This window comes from Cyprinus carpio, chromosome A21 (genome assembly GCF_018340385.1).
Source record: "Cyprinus carpio isolate SPL01 chromosome A21, ASM1834038v1, whole genome shotgun sequence".
Taxonomy (NCBI): Eukaryota; Metazoa; Chordata; class Actinopteri; order Cypriniformes; family Cyprinidae; genus Cyprinus; species Cyprinus carpio.
In genome coordinates, this window is record NC_056592.1 from 12,225,263 (window position 1) to 12,245,371 (window position 20,109).

Sequence of the window (20,109 nt, forward strand, 5' to 3'; positions counted from 1 at the left end):
TTATAATACTAATAGCAATTATAATTAAATAAATTTAATAAGAAGTAGGCTATTGGAGAAGCTCATTTGCGCGTGATTTTGGCGTCTTTGTTTCCATAGCGACGGAGTCTCCAGAACGCGCGCCGTTAAAGCCCTTTCACACGAGAGCAGCATGCGGTAAACAAACCTGCGCGGTCATCTGCCCTCTGAACACAAGACTCTCCAGATGTAGCGCTGAAAGGGAAAGTTATCAATGTGTCACTCCAGTAACTAATGATTCACGCGCAGTTTGCAGAGAGGCATAGTTGTTCACGGTGGACTCTCTGACTTAAATGGACAGTTCACCCCAAAATGATAAAAAATTATTTTCACACACACAAGTTGTTCTAAACCTGTAATAATTTATTTCTTCTGCTGAACATAAAAGAAGATACTTTAAATAATGTGGGTAACCATGGTCCCCAATGACTCAATGTTTTTTTTTTTTTTACCTTACTGTGGAAGTTACAACCATCAGCTGTTTAGTCGAGAGACATTCTTCAAAGTATCTTCTTTTGTGATCAACAGAAGAAAGAAATTTATGCAGTAAAGTAAATTATGACTAATTTCATTTTTGTTTGAACCATACCATTAAAGTGACAGACACATCTGTGTTTCTAAAGGTATAGGCCTATTGTTTTATTAACATTTGGATAGTCTGTTAATATTATATTCCATACATTATCAGAGCTTGGTAGACATAATTATATTTTTTTAAGACATGACTAGACAGATAAATTAATATATTATAATTAATGTTAGTTAGTTCTATTTTTAAGTTATATTACTTTAAAATTCATTTTTTTTCAATTTGTAATTATTTTTAAAAGTACTTAATTACTTAGCTAAGGATATGTAAATGTAAGGATTTTAAGATTCTCAAGTCGGTAAGATCATTAATGTAATTTATTTTATTCCTGTGATGGCAAAGCTGAATTTTCAGCAGTCATTACTCCAGTCTTCAGTGTCACATGATCCTTCAGAAATCTAATGCTGATTTGCTCAAGAAGCATTTCTTATTATTATCAGTTTTGAAAACAGATCAGATCAGCAGTTGAAACTGGCTTCATATTTCATATTAGGATTCTTTAAAGAACAGAAAGTTCAAAAGGGAAATAATAAAATGATTTCTATATGACACTGAATACTGGAGTAATAGCTGCTGAAAATTTAGCTTTGCCATCACATATCAATTTAATTTGAATTTAATACATTTAAATTACAATATTATTATAAATATTTTTCAATTGTAATAATATTTCACAGTATTACTGGTTTTATTTTATTTTTGATCAAATAAATGTAGCTTTAGTTTGACTCAAAAACATCAGAGAGAGAGAGAGAGAGAGAGAGAGAGAGAGAGACGCTAGGTGGACGCCACTAGAGGCACTCTTTTCCTCTAAAGACATTATATTGTTACAGTGGGAACAGTGTTAATGGTAAACATAGGTCCTGCTTAAATAATTTTATAGGCTAGTTAGTACAGCGAGAGTGGTATTATCACAACTGCATATTTTATAATAATAATAATAATAATAATAATAATAATTATTATTATTATTAAAATATAAAGTATGAATATTCAAAAAATATATATTAATGTAATTATGTTTTATGTATGGTATTTAATGTAGCCTATGGCTTTATTACCAATAGTAACTGCACACAGAATCTGTAGTAACTGCATTATGGCATTCTATTCTATTCTAAACTATATGGTACTTTTTGTGGAGGGGCAGGGGGCCTTTTTCTTCTGTCTTTAAATTACGACACAAAAATGATTTATTCGATAACATCAAGAGACACGGTTCAGTATAAGAGCTGTGTTAAATGTGTTGACGTTCTTTTTGAATGGGTATTTGTTCCCGCCCTTTCCCAGCATCTCCTGACGCGCAGCCCCCGTTGCTCTCTAGGTGAAGCTCAACTCACTCACGAGCTTCAGAATGAAGCAGGTGTCCAACATGGCGAACACGAGCAACGGATCTCTCGCTACTCTCCTCATTTTATTCACCATTTTGGCAGCTATCAATACAGGTAGGAACTGTGCTTTTGGATCAATCTGCTCGTATTTTAAGGCAGAAATGGTCGAGCCAGCCAGCGAGCCGGGGATATGTAACGTTACACAGTGTGGCGTCTTGATTGAAAGTAATAGTTCAAAGTACCGATGTGTTACAAAGTTAAGATATATGTTGTTCAAACTGCAACGTTCGAGCAATATGCGGGTTTTTCTCATCCTTTCTGTTAACTTTGACGCGATAAAGTCTGCAGATGTTTTCCAGCTGATTTAGCTGCGGGTCTCTGGTGAGGGAGAAGCTGATGTTTCTCTCTTTACACAAAACTAACGTTAACATTGTTTTACCAGCACATTAGTAACACTAATGATGTGACCCAGATATAGTCTACTGTAGAGCTTTTATCACGATATTAGCAGGCTTTTGGAGAGCGGAACATACACTGACCTTTATTGAACGCAAAGCTCTGAATCATCGTTCTGAAATAACAGCTTCTGATTGATTAATCTAATGGATTTGATCCTCAGCTGATGCTTCTTTCAGTTAAATTACTCCTGTGTGTAGATCTCGAATCAGATTTTAGGCTATTAACCGCAGTCTTTTTGAGCCTTTACTAGTTTGCAAGTAATTGAAATGGATTGTGGATACAAGATACAGCAGTTACATGCATCACGGACAGCAAACATCATCTACATTGGCTTCATGCAGCTCGCATACGCCGGCGAACGAGATCTTTAAAGTTTAGGAATACGCATTAACGCTTATCATTTTTGCTTTAAAGGGACAGTTCACTTAAATTTAGAATAATGGTCATTTATTGTTCCTCATGTTGTTTCATATCTGGCGTCTGAGGAACAAGAAAAGGAGATGTGAGGCAGAATGACTCAGTCACAAAGTCACTTTGTATTGAAAAATATGCATTGAAATGAATGGTGACCCGAGGCTGTCAGTCCCTAACATGTTTGCATCTCCTTTTGTGCCCGACGAAAAAATAAAGCCGTACGTCTTTTGGGTTTCCATATGGAACAACACGAGGGTGAATAAATGACAGAAATTTAATTTTTGGGTGACATGTCCCTTTAAGTCAGAGTAGCGCATACTGTCTGTGTCTCGCTCTCTCTAAACTGGCAGCATCCACGCACTGTTTCTCTGTACTTGTTCTTACTTCTGGATATTTAAAAACAGGCACTGCTCAAATAGTAAATTACAGGGGCTGCGGTAGCAGATTTGTTTTAAAAACAAACACAAACACTTTCCCTTTTGAAAACATTAGAATAACACAGAGTCTTCTGCTGCTTAGGGAATGTTTTGATGCTCGTGGCACTGCCAAGATTTCCCCTGTTATTTAACGCAGTTCTCTTAAGTAACCTATTGTTTATTTACCCGCTCTTATGTTGTAACTCAATTGTCTTTCAACTTACAGAATAATCTTTTAGGCCAACAGCAGTCGAAGCGTTCAAACGGAGTCAACAAGTGCATGTCTTTTCACTTGGAAACATAATAAAATGTCTTGGTCGACGCTCGTGCTGCGTCTGTTCGGAAGCTGCATCTATAATGCGAGCATCGCTTTGTTGTTTATAATGGGAGCGTGGTTTTTGTCGCGTTGCGATTGTAATGTGGAGGTTCTACGTTTGCCGCGTTGCGTCGCTCGTTCGCAGTGTAACGTTAGATGGTTTGTTTGGCTTTATCTCGCCGGATATCGATGGCTATGAAAAGAAGGTGTGGAGAACAAAGATTCTTTTACTTTTGGAGGAGGCAGAGTCAGTGATTGGAAACACAAGGGACTCTACTTGGAAATACGTTGGTTCGTTGAGCTGATTAGTGCTAACGATAGGCTTCAGAGAGCATGTCAAACCGGTTTTCTTATCTAAGTTCCGAGATTTCCCCTTAAGATGATGCGCGACTGACATTAAATCATTATAGTGACCTTGTCATCATTCTGATGTCGTCATGCCACAATAATAGCTAGTCTTAAAATGTGGAGACTTTTCAGAGCTGGTATAATGTGATGAGTAATAGTTATTTCTGCAAACATATTGTGGTTAGTATGTTATTACTTGAACAAATGTGTAGGTGTCATTTATTTTAACAGTGAGAGAGTCTAAAATAAAAATGGAATATCTTAGTATATATTAATTTAAAATAATTTAATTTAAATTAAATGACCACTGCAAGAGAAAATAGATCTTGGAATATATTAGTTTAAATTAATTTAATAAAAATTTTCTTCAGTAAAAAGGGATTGAAATAGATGTTTTAAACTAGAATTTCTAAACCACTGCAAGAGAAAATATGCATTTGTCTAATTGTACTTTTTACTTATAATTACTCTAATGCCTATAGCACGTGACAACTTGCCCCAGTGATTCCTCCTATATACCAGCTACTTTGCTTCCAAGCTTGTGCGAAATCTCCATTTGCTCTTACTAACCCTTCTGAATCATTAAATGCTTAAAGTCTCTTCCGTGCCTGTTGTTTTGAGGGTTTAAGCATTGTTTAATTGTGCTCTGGCGTTTCCACACAATATCTTTAAATGCAAAGCATAGAAGCTTATGCTTAATAGCCCTTCTTTGACAAAAGCCTCATATTTCAGGGAATCCCTCAGTTTCCATTAGCCAGCGATAATGCTTTCAGATCAGATGAACGTTTGGTACACAGCATATAGGATGTATAATTTGTTTAGGACCTGCTGCAAATAAGTTTATATGAAAATAGAGAAAAGGCAAGCAGTAGCTTAACCAGGTTGCTGTCATTAGACATTTCTTCCCCTTTGAAGTGTGTATTATTTGTTTTGCTCCACTTGGCTGTCAGACTAATACATTACAGAGTGAAAATGAAAATGGCTGGGGGAGAAGCTAATCCACATAAGAATATTTTGAGGATTACGGCTTGAGTCTGCCATGCCCGCCTCGCTATTGATTGGCTGCTTGGCTCTGTAAAAATGACAGTGCAAGGAGAGACAAGAGCTCTCTTAATTCTTTCAGTTTGGGCTTTATCTAGAGAGATTACTAGTGTTATTGGTAATGTTTTTCGTTATATACGTGTGTAAGGGGATGATAGACATTCTTATGGTATCATTGCATTTCTATTAGAAATCGTTTGGCTCAATTGCTTTTTGGCATGGCTCACTTATTTAGCGACTGCAAATGAAATACTGTACGTGTAATCATTAGAAAAATGGTGAGCAATTGACTTTGGGTTGGTATTAGATGTTTTGGATTGGAAAAAATTCCTTTAGCAAAGGTCAGGTTATTTGCCTTGGCCTAAACGCCACTATGACACAGACATGAAGATAATGATTGATGAGTCAAGATGCTGAGAGCCATTACAAAACTCAACCACTAGATGATCAATGAGCTCACTGACTTTGACAAAGACAAAAGCTCCTATTCATATTACCCATTGTGAACATGGACTAAATTATGTATTTATTTCAGTAAATAAAGGCAGTTGTGTCTCGATTAAAATTCTGTAATGACGTTCCCCTTTTTCAACACAATAAAGGCCCCAAAGGCAAAATACATGCTGACCAGCATGAGAGTTGTTTGATCCTAATTTCTTCTAAATTGCTCTTTGTTTGGGTGAAACGTCCAACAAGGATGCTTTATTCTAGAGGAGGCAAGCTGGGATGCTTGTTTGCTGAGTAAGAGAATCCCCAAGAATCATTGTCATGCAATCAGCCGTTCCATGTACCACCCAAGAGATGATTATCAAACAAAATGTGCTTTAAAAAGAGTTGCATTTTAGTAGTTCGCAGACTTCTAGGTAAAGGTTTTATTAACTTGTATGCTAATCTACTATATCAGATAGATAAATATTATATTAATAAATAAATATGTAAAATATTTTATATATTTTAACATTTAATAATGTTTTATATTTTAATTTACATTTTTGAGGTAATTAGCACAAAGAACTTTATTGAACATTTGTGAATAATGGCATTACGCAGGTGCACCTTAGTGTTTCGTGGTAATTGAGACGATTTTTCACGTTAAGTGTAACTGTGAGCTTGTTTTGCAGACAGCTGATGAACCGAAGGATCAAATTGTGAAATGCAGAACCACCACAACCTCCTACTTCTCATCCTGTGCCGGAGAGCTGATGATGATGGAGCAGTTTACTATATACCATCATATTGCAGCTCACGCTGAGCAAGTTCTCATTAAATAGAGATTACCAGCACCCATTAGCATTACCATTAAGAACAATTCACCCACTCAGAAGTCTTACGTATAAGGTTAATCGCTGCTCTTTTCTCAAAAAATATCTCGTCCCCATCAAGAGAGAGGCGATATGTTTGTTATCATAAAGTGAGGTCTTTTGGGAAGCACAACCGTTTATCTTCTGGCTGTACAAATACGGATTTAGTGCTCTCTGATAATCAACAATGAGTTTTTCCTTTTGCACTACACAGAAAGATAAAAGAGGACTCTTTGGTTCAGAAATCACTACAAAGTCAAATGCTTAGTGGTTGGTCTGTTCATATTTCGGAAATCCCAAGATGCTGGATTACATATTTGGTCCATACAGCAGGAATTGAACTTGTTGAATCCATTGAAGATGTTAAATGGCTTGGAAGTTGTCGGCTCTTCTTTTTGGATAACAATTTGTTCTTTGATAGTTCTCTTTGTTCACAGCTTGTATTGTTCAGAGCTTTTTGTGGCTTAGAGCCGCAGCATGCAGACAAAAAGATAAATGTGCACGCAATCTTTTGGAGTTTCAGTCCATTCATTACAGCCAATGCACAAATGCTCGGCGAGCCTGTTTTTTGCGCTTGTCATTTTATTGTGTTCTGACATTGAATCATTGGGTACATTACAATTTGTATCTCACTCCCTCCTGTTTCTTCTCGTCATTTAAGATCACCGGGGCTTTATATCAGCAATGCGCATGGTTGACACTCATCATTCCATCCCCTTCACACTACCTTAGGCTTTGTTAAAATTATTTTATCAGGTCACACTTGAAGGGCAAATGTGAAAGGGTTTTACATGTTTGTTTTATGATGAAAAAGATGAAGCCATTTGTACTGGCTCCTCTGACCTACTATGTCAAAGGATTCATTTTTCCTAATAAAACAAAATAGGTCAGGCTGTAATCTCTCAGTGTCTGGTGAAATGCAGTAGGATGGGCCCGCTGGGGTGATCTGCGATGTTCATCTAACAACACGGCAAGAATTTCTCAGTGCTCTGCAAGTGTCATGTCTTAGGTCAACATCAGATTAAAAATAGTGTTTGTATTTTCTAACTTGCCACAGGATTCGTGGTTTTCATGTCAATATCAAAGGCAGGTTAGAATTACATTTAACTGTTATTATAGATCTGTGTATTCCCTTGCAATGTTTTAGGAGGATTGATTGTTTGTTTGTGCCAAAAAACATGGTAGAAGCCTTCGCTTAAATCTTAAGTCAAGTGGTTTATCTTACATCTGTGGCAGGAGAAGAAACAAAATACAGTGTCAAATAGTTGGTGGTTGGACCATTGTGACCCATCCCTAAAACACAGTCAGTAAAGACAGACTAGTCAGGAGCTTTGCACAAATGAGCTAGACAGATGGGTGTGGGATAGGCCTGTCGCAATAATCAATATATCGATTTATATGTATGTGACCGCAATAATTTTTGGTGACGCAATATATTGCCCATTATATTTACATAAAAATTTATGTCACCATGCTTTTTTTGCATTCCACTTGCGCCTGTGTCTTTTGCAGCTTCTCGTACTGATGTGGTGTAGTCGGTGCTAGTTAAAATTTAAAAAATGCTTCTACAAACAAAGTTTCATCTGCAGATATGGCCTTGTTTAGGGATCTGTGCCTTTGTGCATACAGACATCTGACTGATAAGTAGGAATTTTGTTTTTCAATACAGTGCACCCTTAATTTAAGAGAAAAGAAGGTCCGGGAAAAATATGTAGATGGAAAAAGTTTTTTGTTGTATTTTTCTTTTTTTCTACTTTTTACTTTGCACTTTTTGTTAGAAAATGTTTATTTACTATTTATTCAAGTTTTTTAAGGTATCTAATATTTTGACTTAATTTCCATGATCGAAATATTCTTAAGAATTAAAAGTTTGCATTATTATACTGTTATATTGTGGTTATATATTCAGTGGCATCAAATGGTCTTGAAATGACAATAATATTGTTTATCGTATTTATTTCTGGGGCAATATATCACACAACAACAAGTTGTTATCGTGACAGGCCTAGTGTGGGATGCAGCATTAGTCTTAAGTAGATACTGCAGTGAAGTGAAGATTTACATGTGCAAATATAAACTCTTTTGTGCAAATGCTGTTTAAACCAGTTTATGTTGAAGATTTTCCCTGTACTGCAAATGGCAGGGGAAACATTTGTATATATAATTAAAATAAAAAATAAATAATTAAAATAAAAAATAAATAATTAAATGTATGTTTGTGTGTGTGTGTTTTTATAGATGCATAAAAATATATGGGCTTTATCGTAAAATGCATGGTTACTTTTATGCATCAAAACAGCAACGTAAAAGAATCTATTTGTCTCTAATATAGAAAAGCATTTGCTGAGCCCCAAATGCCTGTAATCATGTGTTTTTATGCACTCCCTGAACAGATACTCAGTAATCCGGTCACTAAGGGGACATTGATGGACTTGCAATAATGTTTTGGAATAAGCTGCTTTCAGTCATTTTTGTCATCCACTGATGTGCCTGTCAGATTTGTCCATCAGCAAAGGCATGTTATTGTGCTCTTTACATATAAAGAAGAGATTCCAGGCCTAGAGATATTTTGTTTATTTCAGCTTATCATTCACAGGGTGTCCTGAAGGTACTGTCCTGTGCTGTATTATAGTTATTGGTGATCTTCTTATTATGAAGATTCTTTATGTGTATATAATTTTAAGTTTAAATAGACTTTCAAATCACCAATCACCAACATTGCTTTACATTAATAAAGATGTGTGTAATCATCTTTTTTTTTGTTAGGATGTCTAATCCACTAATTTGTGAATCTTTACTCGATGCGATTTAGTGATAAGTGTGATGAAATAAAGGATATTAGCTTGCCTTAGGTTCTTAAAGGCTCATGCAATGGACTAGCAACCCTTTTCTTGTGTGTTTATGCCATGTAGACAAAATCTTCCCAATCTGGATTTGCTAATCCTGTTATCTGAGGCTTCTTCTTTTGTTCCCCTACTGTGCTGACAACAGGCATATTTGGGTTCCAGACAAAAGCTCAGTTAAATAAGCCATCTGGCTTTTTTCTTCTTCTTCTTCTTATTTTTTCCCTTCAGGTCAGAGAGTCACCCCTGAACAGTAACAAAACAGAAGGCACAGATAGAATGGCCAGCCCTTTCTGGAGCGAGAAAAGAGGATGTTATAGCATAGGAGAATTATGGTTCAAGGCATATAGAAGCATGTGAAATTTGTATCAGATGAATATAAAGCAGATACGATGAAATGAAAGTTTGAAGAGGTGTCAGAATATTTGGCTTCATTTCCCTGTGGTATTCCATAGCAGTTGGGATTGTTGTCCAAGAAGCAAGTGTTAAATGATGACAAACACCATATCTTAATTCTCCGGGGTCTCGTTTTACAGCCCGAAAATGATAGAGTATAAGTGATGTGTTGCACTCGTTGTTGTGTTCGGTACATTGTGGCTGTTCAGTGTTTGGCCTTGTGTAAGTTGTCGAGTCCCCCAGCCCCTTTCACAACAATGTTTTTCTTGGATCATCTAGTAGCTTCTCTTCAAATGCAACTGTCTGCCAAATGCTGAGCCTTTGCACATTGAATATTATTGCAGATCCTTGAGATTCCTCCCACATTTCTTTGAAATTTGTCTAAAAAAAGCTTGTTCAATTGGCAGTTTTGTCTTCATGCTGATTTTCACGGAAGGGTAAAGACTTATGCAGTTAAATGTAAATTTTTTATCATCTAAGGGATTTACTAGCACTTCACCATGAAGAGACTCCTATTTCATATTTTAGTGTGGATATAAATGTAATTTCAATTGTACTGTGTTTTTTGACACATGCACCATTTATGTGCATTCAAGGCTCATCAAATCTGGCCTAGTAATGGTGGTCTAATGATGCCGTTAGATTATCAGCCTTTAGTGGCAGCGCGAACACCATGCAGCCACAAGTTCGTGATATATATGTCTATTTCAGTCTCAAAATAGGGCCCCTGCTATAATATCAGTCACACTAATAGATAATTCATGCTTCGATACCCACGCCTGCACAACCGCAATCCCGAGAGAGCAGGCACCTTACCTCGCTCGTTCCTTTGAAGTTTGCTCTATCAAACTTCCAGGGCTGTGCTACAATCAGGACCCCATGGAAACACGGAGATTATGGTGCAGCTTGGCTTGTCTTTTGAGAATAATCAGTTGAACCTGTGGGGAGGGAGGCCTGTAATTTTCTTTTAAACACTGCCAATCACAAAAAAGGCAGTGTGGTCCCCAATTCTCTGTGAGCTCAGTGCATGCATTTACACGTAGGGAGTGGGGTCTCCATTGTATTTAAGGCTAAATTATATCCACAAATGTGTCTGTTGCTGTTTTTCTTTTATCCCTTCCTCTGCCTAGTCTGTGCTTCAATTAGGATTCACTGTATCAGAGCCTTGTTGTTTGGTGGCATGCACCCACATCATTCTGTTTCAATTTGGATCTAATTGGTCTAATTAAATCTAATGACTTCCTTTATAATTCCACAGCCCTATTTAAGCACCATGATAAAGTGCTAAGTGTGGGGTAGGTGGATACTTTGCACTATCCTGACTCTTTATAATGTATGTTCTGCATTATCTCTTGTTCTGGCAGTCCAAATAAATGTGCTTTTGTCTTGTGCCAGCCAATAAACCCTAGAGTGCTTATTTAGGTCCTGCAATAATATCATTTCCAGCAAAAAAAAGGGAGTTTATAGATCATTACATTCACCCACTTAGTGTACTTTTTGTTAATTGCTAAATAATGCACCTACTTATTCATGAGTTCTTAACAGATGGCAAGGAGAACAAGTGTCTAGAAAGTTGCAAAAAAAAAAAAAAAAAAAAAAAAAAAAAAAATAATATATATATATTATATATATATATATATATATATATATATATATATATATATAAATATGAATAATTATTTTAATTTTTAATTAATATTTGAAATTAATTAATTAATTTCAAAATAATACCATGTGAGCGGGTTAGGGAAACATCTATGATAACAATTTAAACTGTAAAATGACCATAAAAAGCATGATTTACAGATCGGATACAGGTTTTCACAAAATAGTTTTATAAAATTATAAACTTAACATTTCAACCTTTAAACAAATTTTAAGAAAAGTCAAAAGTATGAATTGTTGTATTTAAACAATTGTTATCAATCAATTATTATATTAATTAAATAATTTATATAAATATATATCTTAGATCCACCAGTTGACATTTACAACTGCATGTTTGCTGTGTAAAAATAAGGGTTGATTTTGACATTGGTCTGAACATAAACAGCAGACTGGCTGATTGAAAGTGCATATTCATTCTCTGCCGACAGGTGGCACTTTTGGAACAGCAAAATACGGCGGTTTCCCCGGTTATCGCAGTACTCAAAGCAGTGCAGAACCTGACTTTGTAACATGCAGCACTCATATTTATCCAATGAAATAATCAACTTTTGAAGTTTAATCATCACATTAAGCCATATCGCAATTCTTGTCTTTACATTTCCAAATTTAAGACCTCTTGAAATAATAATTATGCCTTTCTTGTACCATTTAAGGCTTTTCATGGCCTTAAATCTGATACAACTAAATTAAAGACTTTTTAAAGACCTGCAGAAACCCTGAAAAATAAATGGTAAAATAAAAATACTTATAAATAAATAAATATAAAAAATATAAATAAAAAGAAAGCAAACACTGAAACCAACAGGGCACTTAGTAATCTTTCAAGGTTGTGTGTGCTAGGAACCATATGTATGTGTTTGTTTTTTTTTTTACTTTTTTTTTTTTTTTTCAAATAAAGCCCAGGTAACACTCATTTTACATACAGCACACAAGTGAAAATGACTTGATTATGACAGTGGGCAAATGGTTAAAGAGCAGCATAGTTTGAAATCACGAGTTTAAATGTTGTTGATCGATTTAATTCACACAGACCCACTGTCAAGCAGAATACACACGATCATGCAGGATACAAATGCACACTTCACAAGATCTCACAGCTGGATTTGACTAAGTCTGCAAGGTTTGTGAAATTAAATGTTTATTAGACATTCAAAGATTTGTTTAAATGATATAAATGTGTATTTGCTGAATGCTGACAGTAAATGAGAAAGTATTGTAATGTTTGCCTTTGTAGTACTTATAATTTAAAAGCAATGGTTATAATACTTTTTTGTATACCTCCTTTGTTTAACAGTTCTATCTGATTATTAGACAGACTTCTATCCATATTAGACAGAACTGTAAAATGGTGACAGCGAACAATGAGGACGGAGAATGTGAGTGATGTGTACTCAGGTGCTACCATTCTCAGTGCCGTCAAAATAAAAGTCAAACACATCGGCTAAAGAGGAAAATGTATCGGCCGATGCCGGTATTTGAAAAATGGCACATATCAGCCGATGTACAGCCATGGCGATATAATGGTCGACCACTATTCAGGTTCATTAACAGTTCTTTAACATATGCATTATTTAGAAAGAAAATGCTCTAAAATATTCAGTATCTCTTGTACCACTCTTAAATGGCAGCACAAGAAATACATGCTTTACTTTTTCAGCTTGTAGTCTGAATGAAAAGTGATGAAACCAGTATTACTTTCATCATGTCCACCTCAAAATGAACTGACAAACATTACAACTTTTTGTGTATAAGGCTTGTTCTTGTTCTTGTTATTTACATTTCAAAAACCTATATGATTGTTTATTTATTTTTTTACTGAGGCACACTGAGAACCTTAAAAGTATTGAACTCGATACCCAGCCCTACAAAAAAAGCCTGATCAAAGTTAGTTATAAAACAGAATATAATGTGACTCATTGTGCTGTCAAATTTAGTGGTATGCCTAGAACATAATAACTAATTTCTGCTTGTATCATCAATAATGGGGAGCAGCTTAAACTTCTGGATTATTCTCCAAACACTCAGGGGTATTGTCTCATAAAAACAGGGGCTGATGAGTTTAGTTGTTTAGCAGCCACTAATTAATTTCAAACTTTATCAAACAGTGGACAGTGTACATATTCATTAACATGGCCTTGGCACCTCACAATGCCTGCCACAAAAACCCTCATGAAGAACCTAATACCAAATATCATCATCCTTTTCTTTCACAGAAATAATTACCTTCCTCCTCCAAATCAGAGGGCATGGAAGAATACATTCCGAATGTATTCACAGCAAATCAGAGTTGCAGCAAACATAATTTAAGCGATACACACTACTCTTCACACTAGATTTTGTTTTATTGACACTATTTTATATTAAGCTACTGAAACTCACATGAGATGTTTAATAAGAAGGACACAGGTCCATACAAATGCAGGGAAATTACCTGAATTTCCTGCTGGGGATCAATAAAGAGTTAAATCTCAGCTTATAGGTTGCCTCAACAGAGCCAAAACACGCTCCACCTTTAGCCCTTAGGTTAGCCATAAGAGGCTGGGCTGTTGATTGTGGATAGATTTCCTGCCCAGTTTAGCTTTTGCACAGTCCAGCATAAAGTGCCCTCAAAGCATTCAGGGGCTCAACAACGTTTCAGGAGATTAAAGGTTGTACAGCCTTAAGAACTAAATCGATGCATTCTCCTTGCCTAGAGATTGACCGCATATTGATTCACTGGGAACAGGAAGTGAGGTGATGAAAACAATGCTGTGAAAAAATAAAAATAAAAAATAGACTCAACATAGGAAATTAAGTAACCGCACAAGGTTGGAATCCCCTTTTACCATATATAAAGTCGGCACCTGACCCACCCGCCGACAGTTCGCTTTTTGCATCAGATATTCCTGTTGTTGTTACTGTAGATATTTTCGGAGTATCATTTGAGTCTCCTCTCGCATGAAAAGCAAGTTGCGTCATCAGTGATAAAGCAAGCCATTTTGTCATGAAAATCTGCTCATTAAATAAAGGTTGTGGACAATTAAAGGCTTTGTTACTCTGTTGTTTGCAGCTCTGATTTTCAGACATGGATGGAAATAATGAGACGCACCAGTGACCGCTATCTCCCTCAGTGTTGCTTTCAACTAAACAATTCCTTTTTGCTGAAGAGGGCACATATTCAGGCACGCTGAATACCAAGTGGTTGATATTTACCAATGAACATGACATACAACACTGGCCCACTTTGTCATTAGCCCCTTCATTCCGAGTGACTCTGGGCAGGTGCTAATCAGCATGCTAATTGTAATATTGTGTTGGTGGAGATGAAAGCCAGGCGCTGTGGCCGAGCAGCCAGGGGCCAGGTTTGGAGACCTGCTGGATTGAGTGCATTGTGACGTCTGGTGTTCTCACTCATTACTGTGATTATGTTTTCCAGGTTTTGGCATTTAATGAGGCATTTACAGTGATTCTGCGGCTGAACACGGCCAACGAAGCCTTCTGGGGGCCCGGCTCTCCCGTCTGGCGCACCCAACATCCGCGCTGGGAGGCTGAGGGATTGGCGTGGGCTTTATTTCTGCTTTAACCCCCTCTTATCTGCACACGGGGAGCTCTGCTCTGATCCACCCTGTCGGAGAACAAGATGTCGAGCTTGGAATGTTTTCCTAGCCTTATCTGTGATATTGGAAGAACGTTTTATTGGAAAATGAGCTTAGTGAAGATATAAGCCTCGTGGTAATTTGCTTATGCTGTCCTAGTATTTTTCTTTTCGCTCCCTTTTTGTCGCTATCAGATAAAAGCTATGGTGTGTCAGTGAAAGCGAAAAATGAATAATCTGTCACCTCGTATACCTAACGGTTAAATTTGAATGTGTGGAAAAGAAGGCTGCTTATATTTTCAAGCTGGCTCTCAGCATGGTCAGAGGATTGTCGTTGTATCTCATCGCTCTGCTCCTGAAGTGCTTGACATTTCCTTAAGTGTTTGTCACAACTTCAGAATGTCATTCTTGATGTGCTTATCATGTGCTTAAGTGTTTGGCACAGCTTCATAATGCATTACATCCTCAGCCGGTAAAAGTATGGCCTACTGATGCCTTTAAAAAAGATAGTTGCTACAGGCATTTACATGTGCAATTCCCAGATAGCACACAAATGGTGTGACAACACCTGTGAAAGAGCAAAATCTAGATGACAAAAGCCAGATAAAGTTGTAAATGAGTAGATGATATTCTAGCTGATGTCTCAGCTACGTACTGTATGTGTGCTCTCTGGCTTGGTTTTATGCCAACAACCCAGTGACTTGTTAGAGTTTGCCCTATCTAAAAGAATGAATATTGACTTCTCCCAGAGTCTGAATATGTTCCTTCCACAGAAGCTGCGCCTGTGTTAATCTCTCGAGTCTTAAAGTCATGATTATGAGCACAAGTAGAAGAGGTGCTTCAACATTTGAGGTCATTCACCAGCAGAGGTTAAGAGTTTGGTTTGATTGAGTTTGTTTGGCCTGAGAGTTCTCATTCAGGTTCCAGAATCGTCCTCCACCTCCACTGGCCAATAATCCACTGGGTCTTGCGGTCTGTCCTTATTCAGCGTTGACTTTATGTTCGGCTAACTCATTTCAGCCCATTCAGACAGCCCATTGTGGCCTGCTCTGCTCTTGCATTTCATTTGCTGGTCTTTTGTGTGGACTCCTTCTGAATAAGAAGGAAGCATTGAGTTGAGTCTTTGTCTTAAAGCTGCATCACTTCACTCCACTGATTTCCTTCAGCTCTATGGAGGTTAAAAGCAACAGAGACCTTCAAATTAAGTTAGTCCTATCAGATGAGTGATGCAAATGTCTCCAATTAAAGGCACTCATGTGCTAAAGAAAGGGTTGCGGCATTTAATTTAATTTTGTTTACTTATTAATTTCTAACTGCACAAGGATGGGGTTGTAGAAATGATCTTGCCACTTAAAAAGTGCCATGTATTGATAATCAAAATGAAAGCAATCAGTTCAGAGTCATTTTGCAGGGATTTCCTCTCAGAGTCTTCAGTTTGAAATGTTCCAACTGTACAAACTAAGCAACAAAAAATGCTGGAACCAGAAAACAGCCATTTACTAATCAAACTTTGGACAAGGGTAATTAATTCTTTGAAATCAGACCATTAATTTGCATAATAAAGGTAGTATAATTATGACTTCTGCTAAGCAAGCCCAAAAATGTAATTAGAGCTTTAGTCTTCGTTACTACAGCGCAGTTGTTTTTTTGGAAGCAGTTCCTTTAGGCACACAGAAATCTGCTGATTTGGGATGGAAATGGGACTAAAATTGCTTGAAGAAAAAAAAATCCTCCCTTCTGCATGCTTCCCACTGGTCCAGGCGGGTATAATGGAATGACTGATCTTCAAATTTGCAAAGCACTAAGCATCAACTTCCAGGGTTTCAGTTTGTAGCACACAATCTGCCTGCAGTTTAAATTTGCAAGAAATCTATAATTCAGACATGTATTGCTGACACAAAAAAGCCTATGCTCGGACGATGAAGGGGTGCATTAACAAGTCTAAATTAGCTTTCTTACAGTGTAGCTATAATTTTTTTTTTTTGCCATTTTTCCCCATTCCTTTCCTATTTTCCAGACTACAACCAAGAAAATGGCCATTGAAATACTGTCACTCAGCTGCTGTAGTTGAAACAAGGAATATTCTGGGTTCAGTACAAGTTATGTTCATTTGTGGCATGATGTCGGTTACCACTTAAATGTTTTGCATTGTGGTAACACAAACTAAAAGCTCTTAATATATTTTTTGGGCTTCCTTACACTGTAAAACCCGATAAGTTCAGAAAACTCAAAAATGTTGTTGACACCGATTACCTGATAAAATTTAACAATAATTATAAATAACAATTAAGTCAAACTAAAAAGTTTTAATTAATTTTTTTTTTTTTTGCTTAATGTTTAAGTGCAGTGTACTTAAAATTATTGTTTATCATATGGAATGCTTTTTTTATTTACCAGTTATTTTGATGCAGTGGTGCTAAATTAAATAAAAAATACTAACACAAAAAACACACTTATGCATAAAAAACACACACACAACTGTGGATATACAATTGAGGATTTTTTAATGAGCTTTTTTAAAACTGTGTGAACTGTGTATTTCTGAATGTCAAACACTGGAAGATCATCTCATCACAACTACAGTGCTTGCAGGACTTGTAGTGGTTTCCTTGTCCATGATAACAAAATCAGCAGGAGAGGTGTTTGTGTCAGTGATGTCTGGTTCGCCCAATTCCTCCTGGAATAAGGACAGAGGGTAGAATTTTAACTTCAGAGACTAAAAGTGGACATTTATGTGTACTGCCAATAGTGTGGGGGAACTTTAACATCAGTACCCGGAAGAATAATTCGTCCTTGGGTTGTTCCTAGATTTTCCTATGGGGTTTTATAATGGGGTTTTTCAATTAAAATAAAGCCTGTGGTAAACAGAACTTGACGATACTTTTATGTTTTGTTGTACAACGTAAATTACACACATCCATTACCAAAATACAAATTTTGAAGCAGTTATGTTCATTTTTAAAAACATATGTTTTTAATAAGTAGTTAGATAAGAAGGTTTAGGCTGTGAGTGTGTGCAGTTTACACTGTAGAAAAAAAAAACCCCGTAGAAGTATCGTCAAGTTATGTTTACCACAGGCTTTATTTTATTCATAAATTGGAAATCTCAAAGGAACCCGCAGCGAATTACACTTCCTGGTTCTGACGACATAGTTCCCCTACTCTATTTCAGATCTATTAATGCACTTAATACTTACATTTCATGTCCTGAAGAACAGTTCTCCTCACACATGTACACTGGAGAGCATGAAGGGCTCCTTTCATGGTGACATCATGTAAATAAAAAAATAAACATGTAAAACAATCAGACCAACTTTATTTTATATACAATGAAGACAGTGATGGAGGTAGTTAGTGTTTGTGAATTTGCACTCACCTAAAGATCAAACATTTGGAACATCATGCAACATCTGTGAAATCTTGCTGGTGTATGCAACTTTCTCTGATATGGTGAAACTCAGCAGAAACCTAGAAAACCACAAACATGCACAATAAGTGTATAACCAAAAATGGATGCAGAAAAGAGAAAGCCGAGTCTGTGTCCTATTAGTGAGGACACATCACACAACTTGCTCTTTAACTCAATAAAAGTTACCTTAAGTGTTAATAATAATAATAATTCCTTACATTTATATAGCGCTTTTCTAAGCACTCAAAGCACTTTACATTGTCAGGGGATATCTCCTCATCCACCACCAGTGTGCAGAATCCACCTGGCTGATGCGACGGCAGGCATAGTGCGCTAGAACGCCCACCACATACCAGCTTATTGGTGGAGAGGAGACAGAGTGATGAAGCCAATCAGTGCATATGGGGATTGTTAGGAGACCATGATGGTCAGAGGCCAATGGGTGAATTTGGCCAGGATGCCGAGGTTACACCCCTACTCTTATCGACCTCGGTTTAACGTCTCATCCGAAAGACGGTTCTTGTTGACAGTGTAGTGTCCCCATAACTACACTGGGGCACTAGGACCCACACAGACCACAGGGTGAGCACCCTCTGCTGGCCTCACTAGCACCTCTTCCAGCAGCAACCTAGTTTTCCCGGGAGGTCTCCCATCCAGGTACTGACCAGGCTCAACCCTGCTTAGCTTCAGTGGGTAACTAGTCTTGGGCTACAGGGTGACATGGCTGTGTTGAGGCTCACTCTTTTGTGTTCAGCATCCAGCTCAGCCTGCAATCAAAGAAAGTATGTATAGGTTTACTACAAGTTTGTAGACTGCTTTTGTAAATTTAATAGATTCAAAAATTCATGTCTGTGTATTAGCTTTAACCCAGTTTAGGATTAATACTCTTAGCTGCTAGTTGTTTAAAAACTGACAAAAAAAAAAACCCATTTACCAGGCATTTCCCCTCAAAAAAGCATTGTATGGCTAAGATGATCATAGAAACATTTGCCACCAAATGGTCTCAACAATCGACTTAACGTTAGCTCATGGTGCTTTTGACAAACACAGCCCTAAACATTGCAGTTAACAGCAGTGACATTCAAAACGTACGTTAGGACTGCGTTTACTGAAAATTACCGGCTAACATTAACATTATACTATAAGCAGTGACGCTAAAATAGCATTCAAAATGTGCATTCAAAGGCAATAGGGAAATGCCGCGCTTTACAGCGCTGTGTAAAAACAGCATTTCCCAAAACATTCCTTTGTCATAATACTCTTACAACACTCAAAAAGCAAATAAGAATTTTTCACAGTTGTTTTGATTTACTTACAAGCTGTTCCATTAAGATTGCTCCAGTCGCTTGCGAGTCTCTGCCATGTTGAATGGATTCTTCTCTGAACGTCGGTTAGAGCAACGAAGTGATGTCACTTTACGTCACTTAGTAAACTTAAAAATAATAATTTAAGTAGAAGAGTTTACTCAAAACTGTTGCTCTACACAAAAATAAAACTAAATTCCTTGTTCAGAAAATGTAATTGTTATAAGTTGCATCAACGATTTAACAGACTTTAATTGCAGTGTTCTTATTCTTTATAAGTTAGTAGTACTGTTCGGGTTTACAGTGTAGCAGAAATCAAAATTATATTACCTTTATAATCCAAATTATTGGGCTAATTTAAAAGAATTAATTTGCACTTCCCAAAGTTTGAATAGTAAAAGGACCTTTGGTGTAGGATTTAATTTGAAACAATTTTCACCCAGAAATTAATAGCAGATAAATTCTTGTAAAATGAACACCAATAATAGTGGTTTTATTTACAACTTCGAAGAATCATTTTAAAGCGCACCATTCCTGTCAGCACTACAATTTCATCAAAACCGTCGTCAAAGCCAAGCCCTTCAGATGTCTGTAGGCTTGCTGTACCTTTTCTAGCAAGATGGTCTGAAAGCAAACCGAGAAAATTTGTCGCCTCATCCTCCTCAAGCAGCAGTACTCAGTT

The 20,109-nt window shown here is 36.8% G+C and overlaps 1 protein-coding gene across 4 annotated transcripts in view; it reads left to right on the forward strand.

Moving 5' to 3' along the window:
* The first annotated feature begins 1,910 nt into the window (after positions 1-1,910).
* Positions 1,911-20,109, forward strand: part of cadm1a (cell adhesion molecule 1a) — a 244,744-nt gene continuing 226,545 nt past the window's right edge. For all 4 annotated transcript variants that reach the window (XM_042710882.1, XM_042710883.1, XM_042710884.1 and 1 more), the window contains exon 1: positions 1,911-2,052. In XM_042710882.1, the coding sequence (XP_042566816.1) occupies positions 1,962-2,052 (91 nt within the window). In that variant the 5' untranslated portion in view covers positions 1,911-1,961. The remainder of the gene's footprint in view (positions 2,053-20,109) is intronic.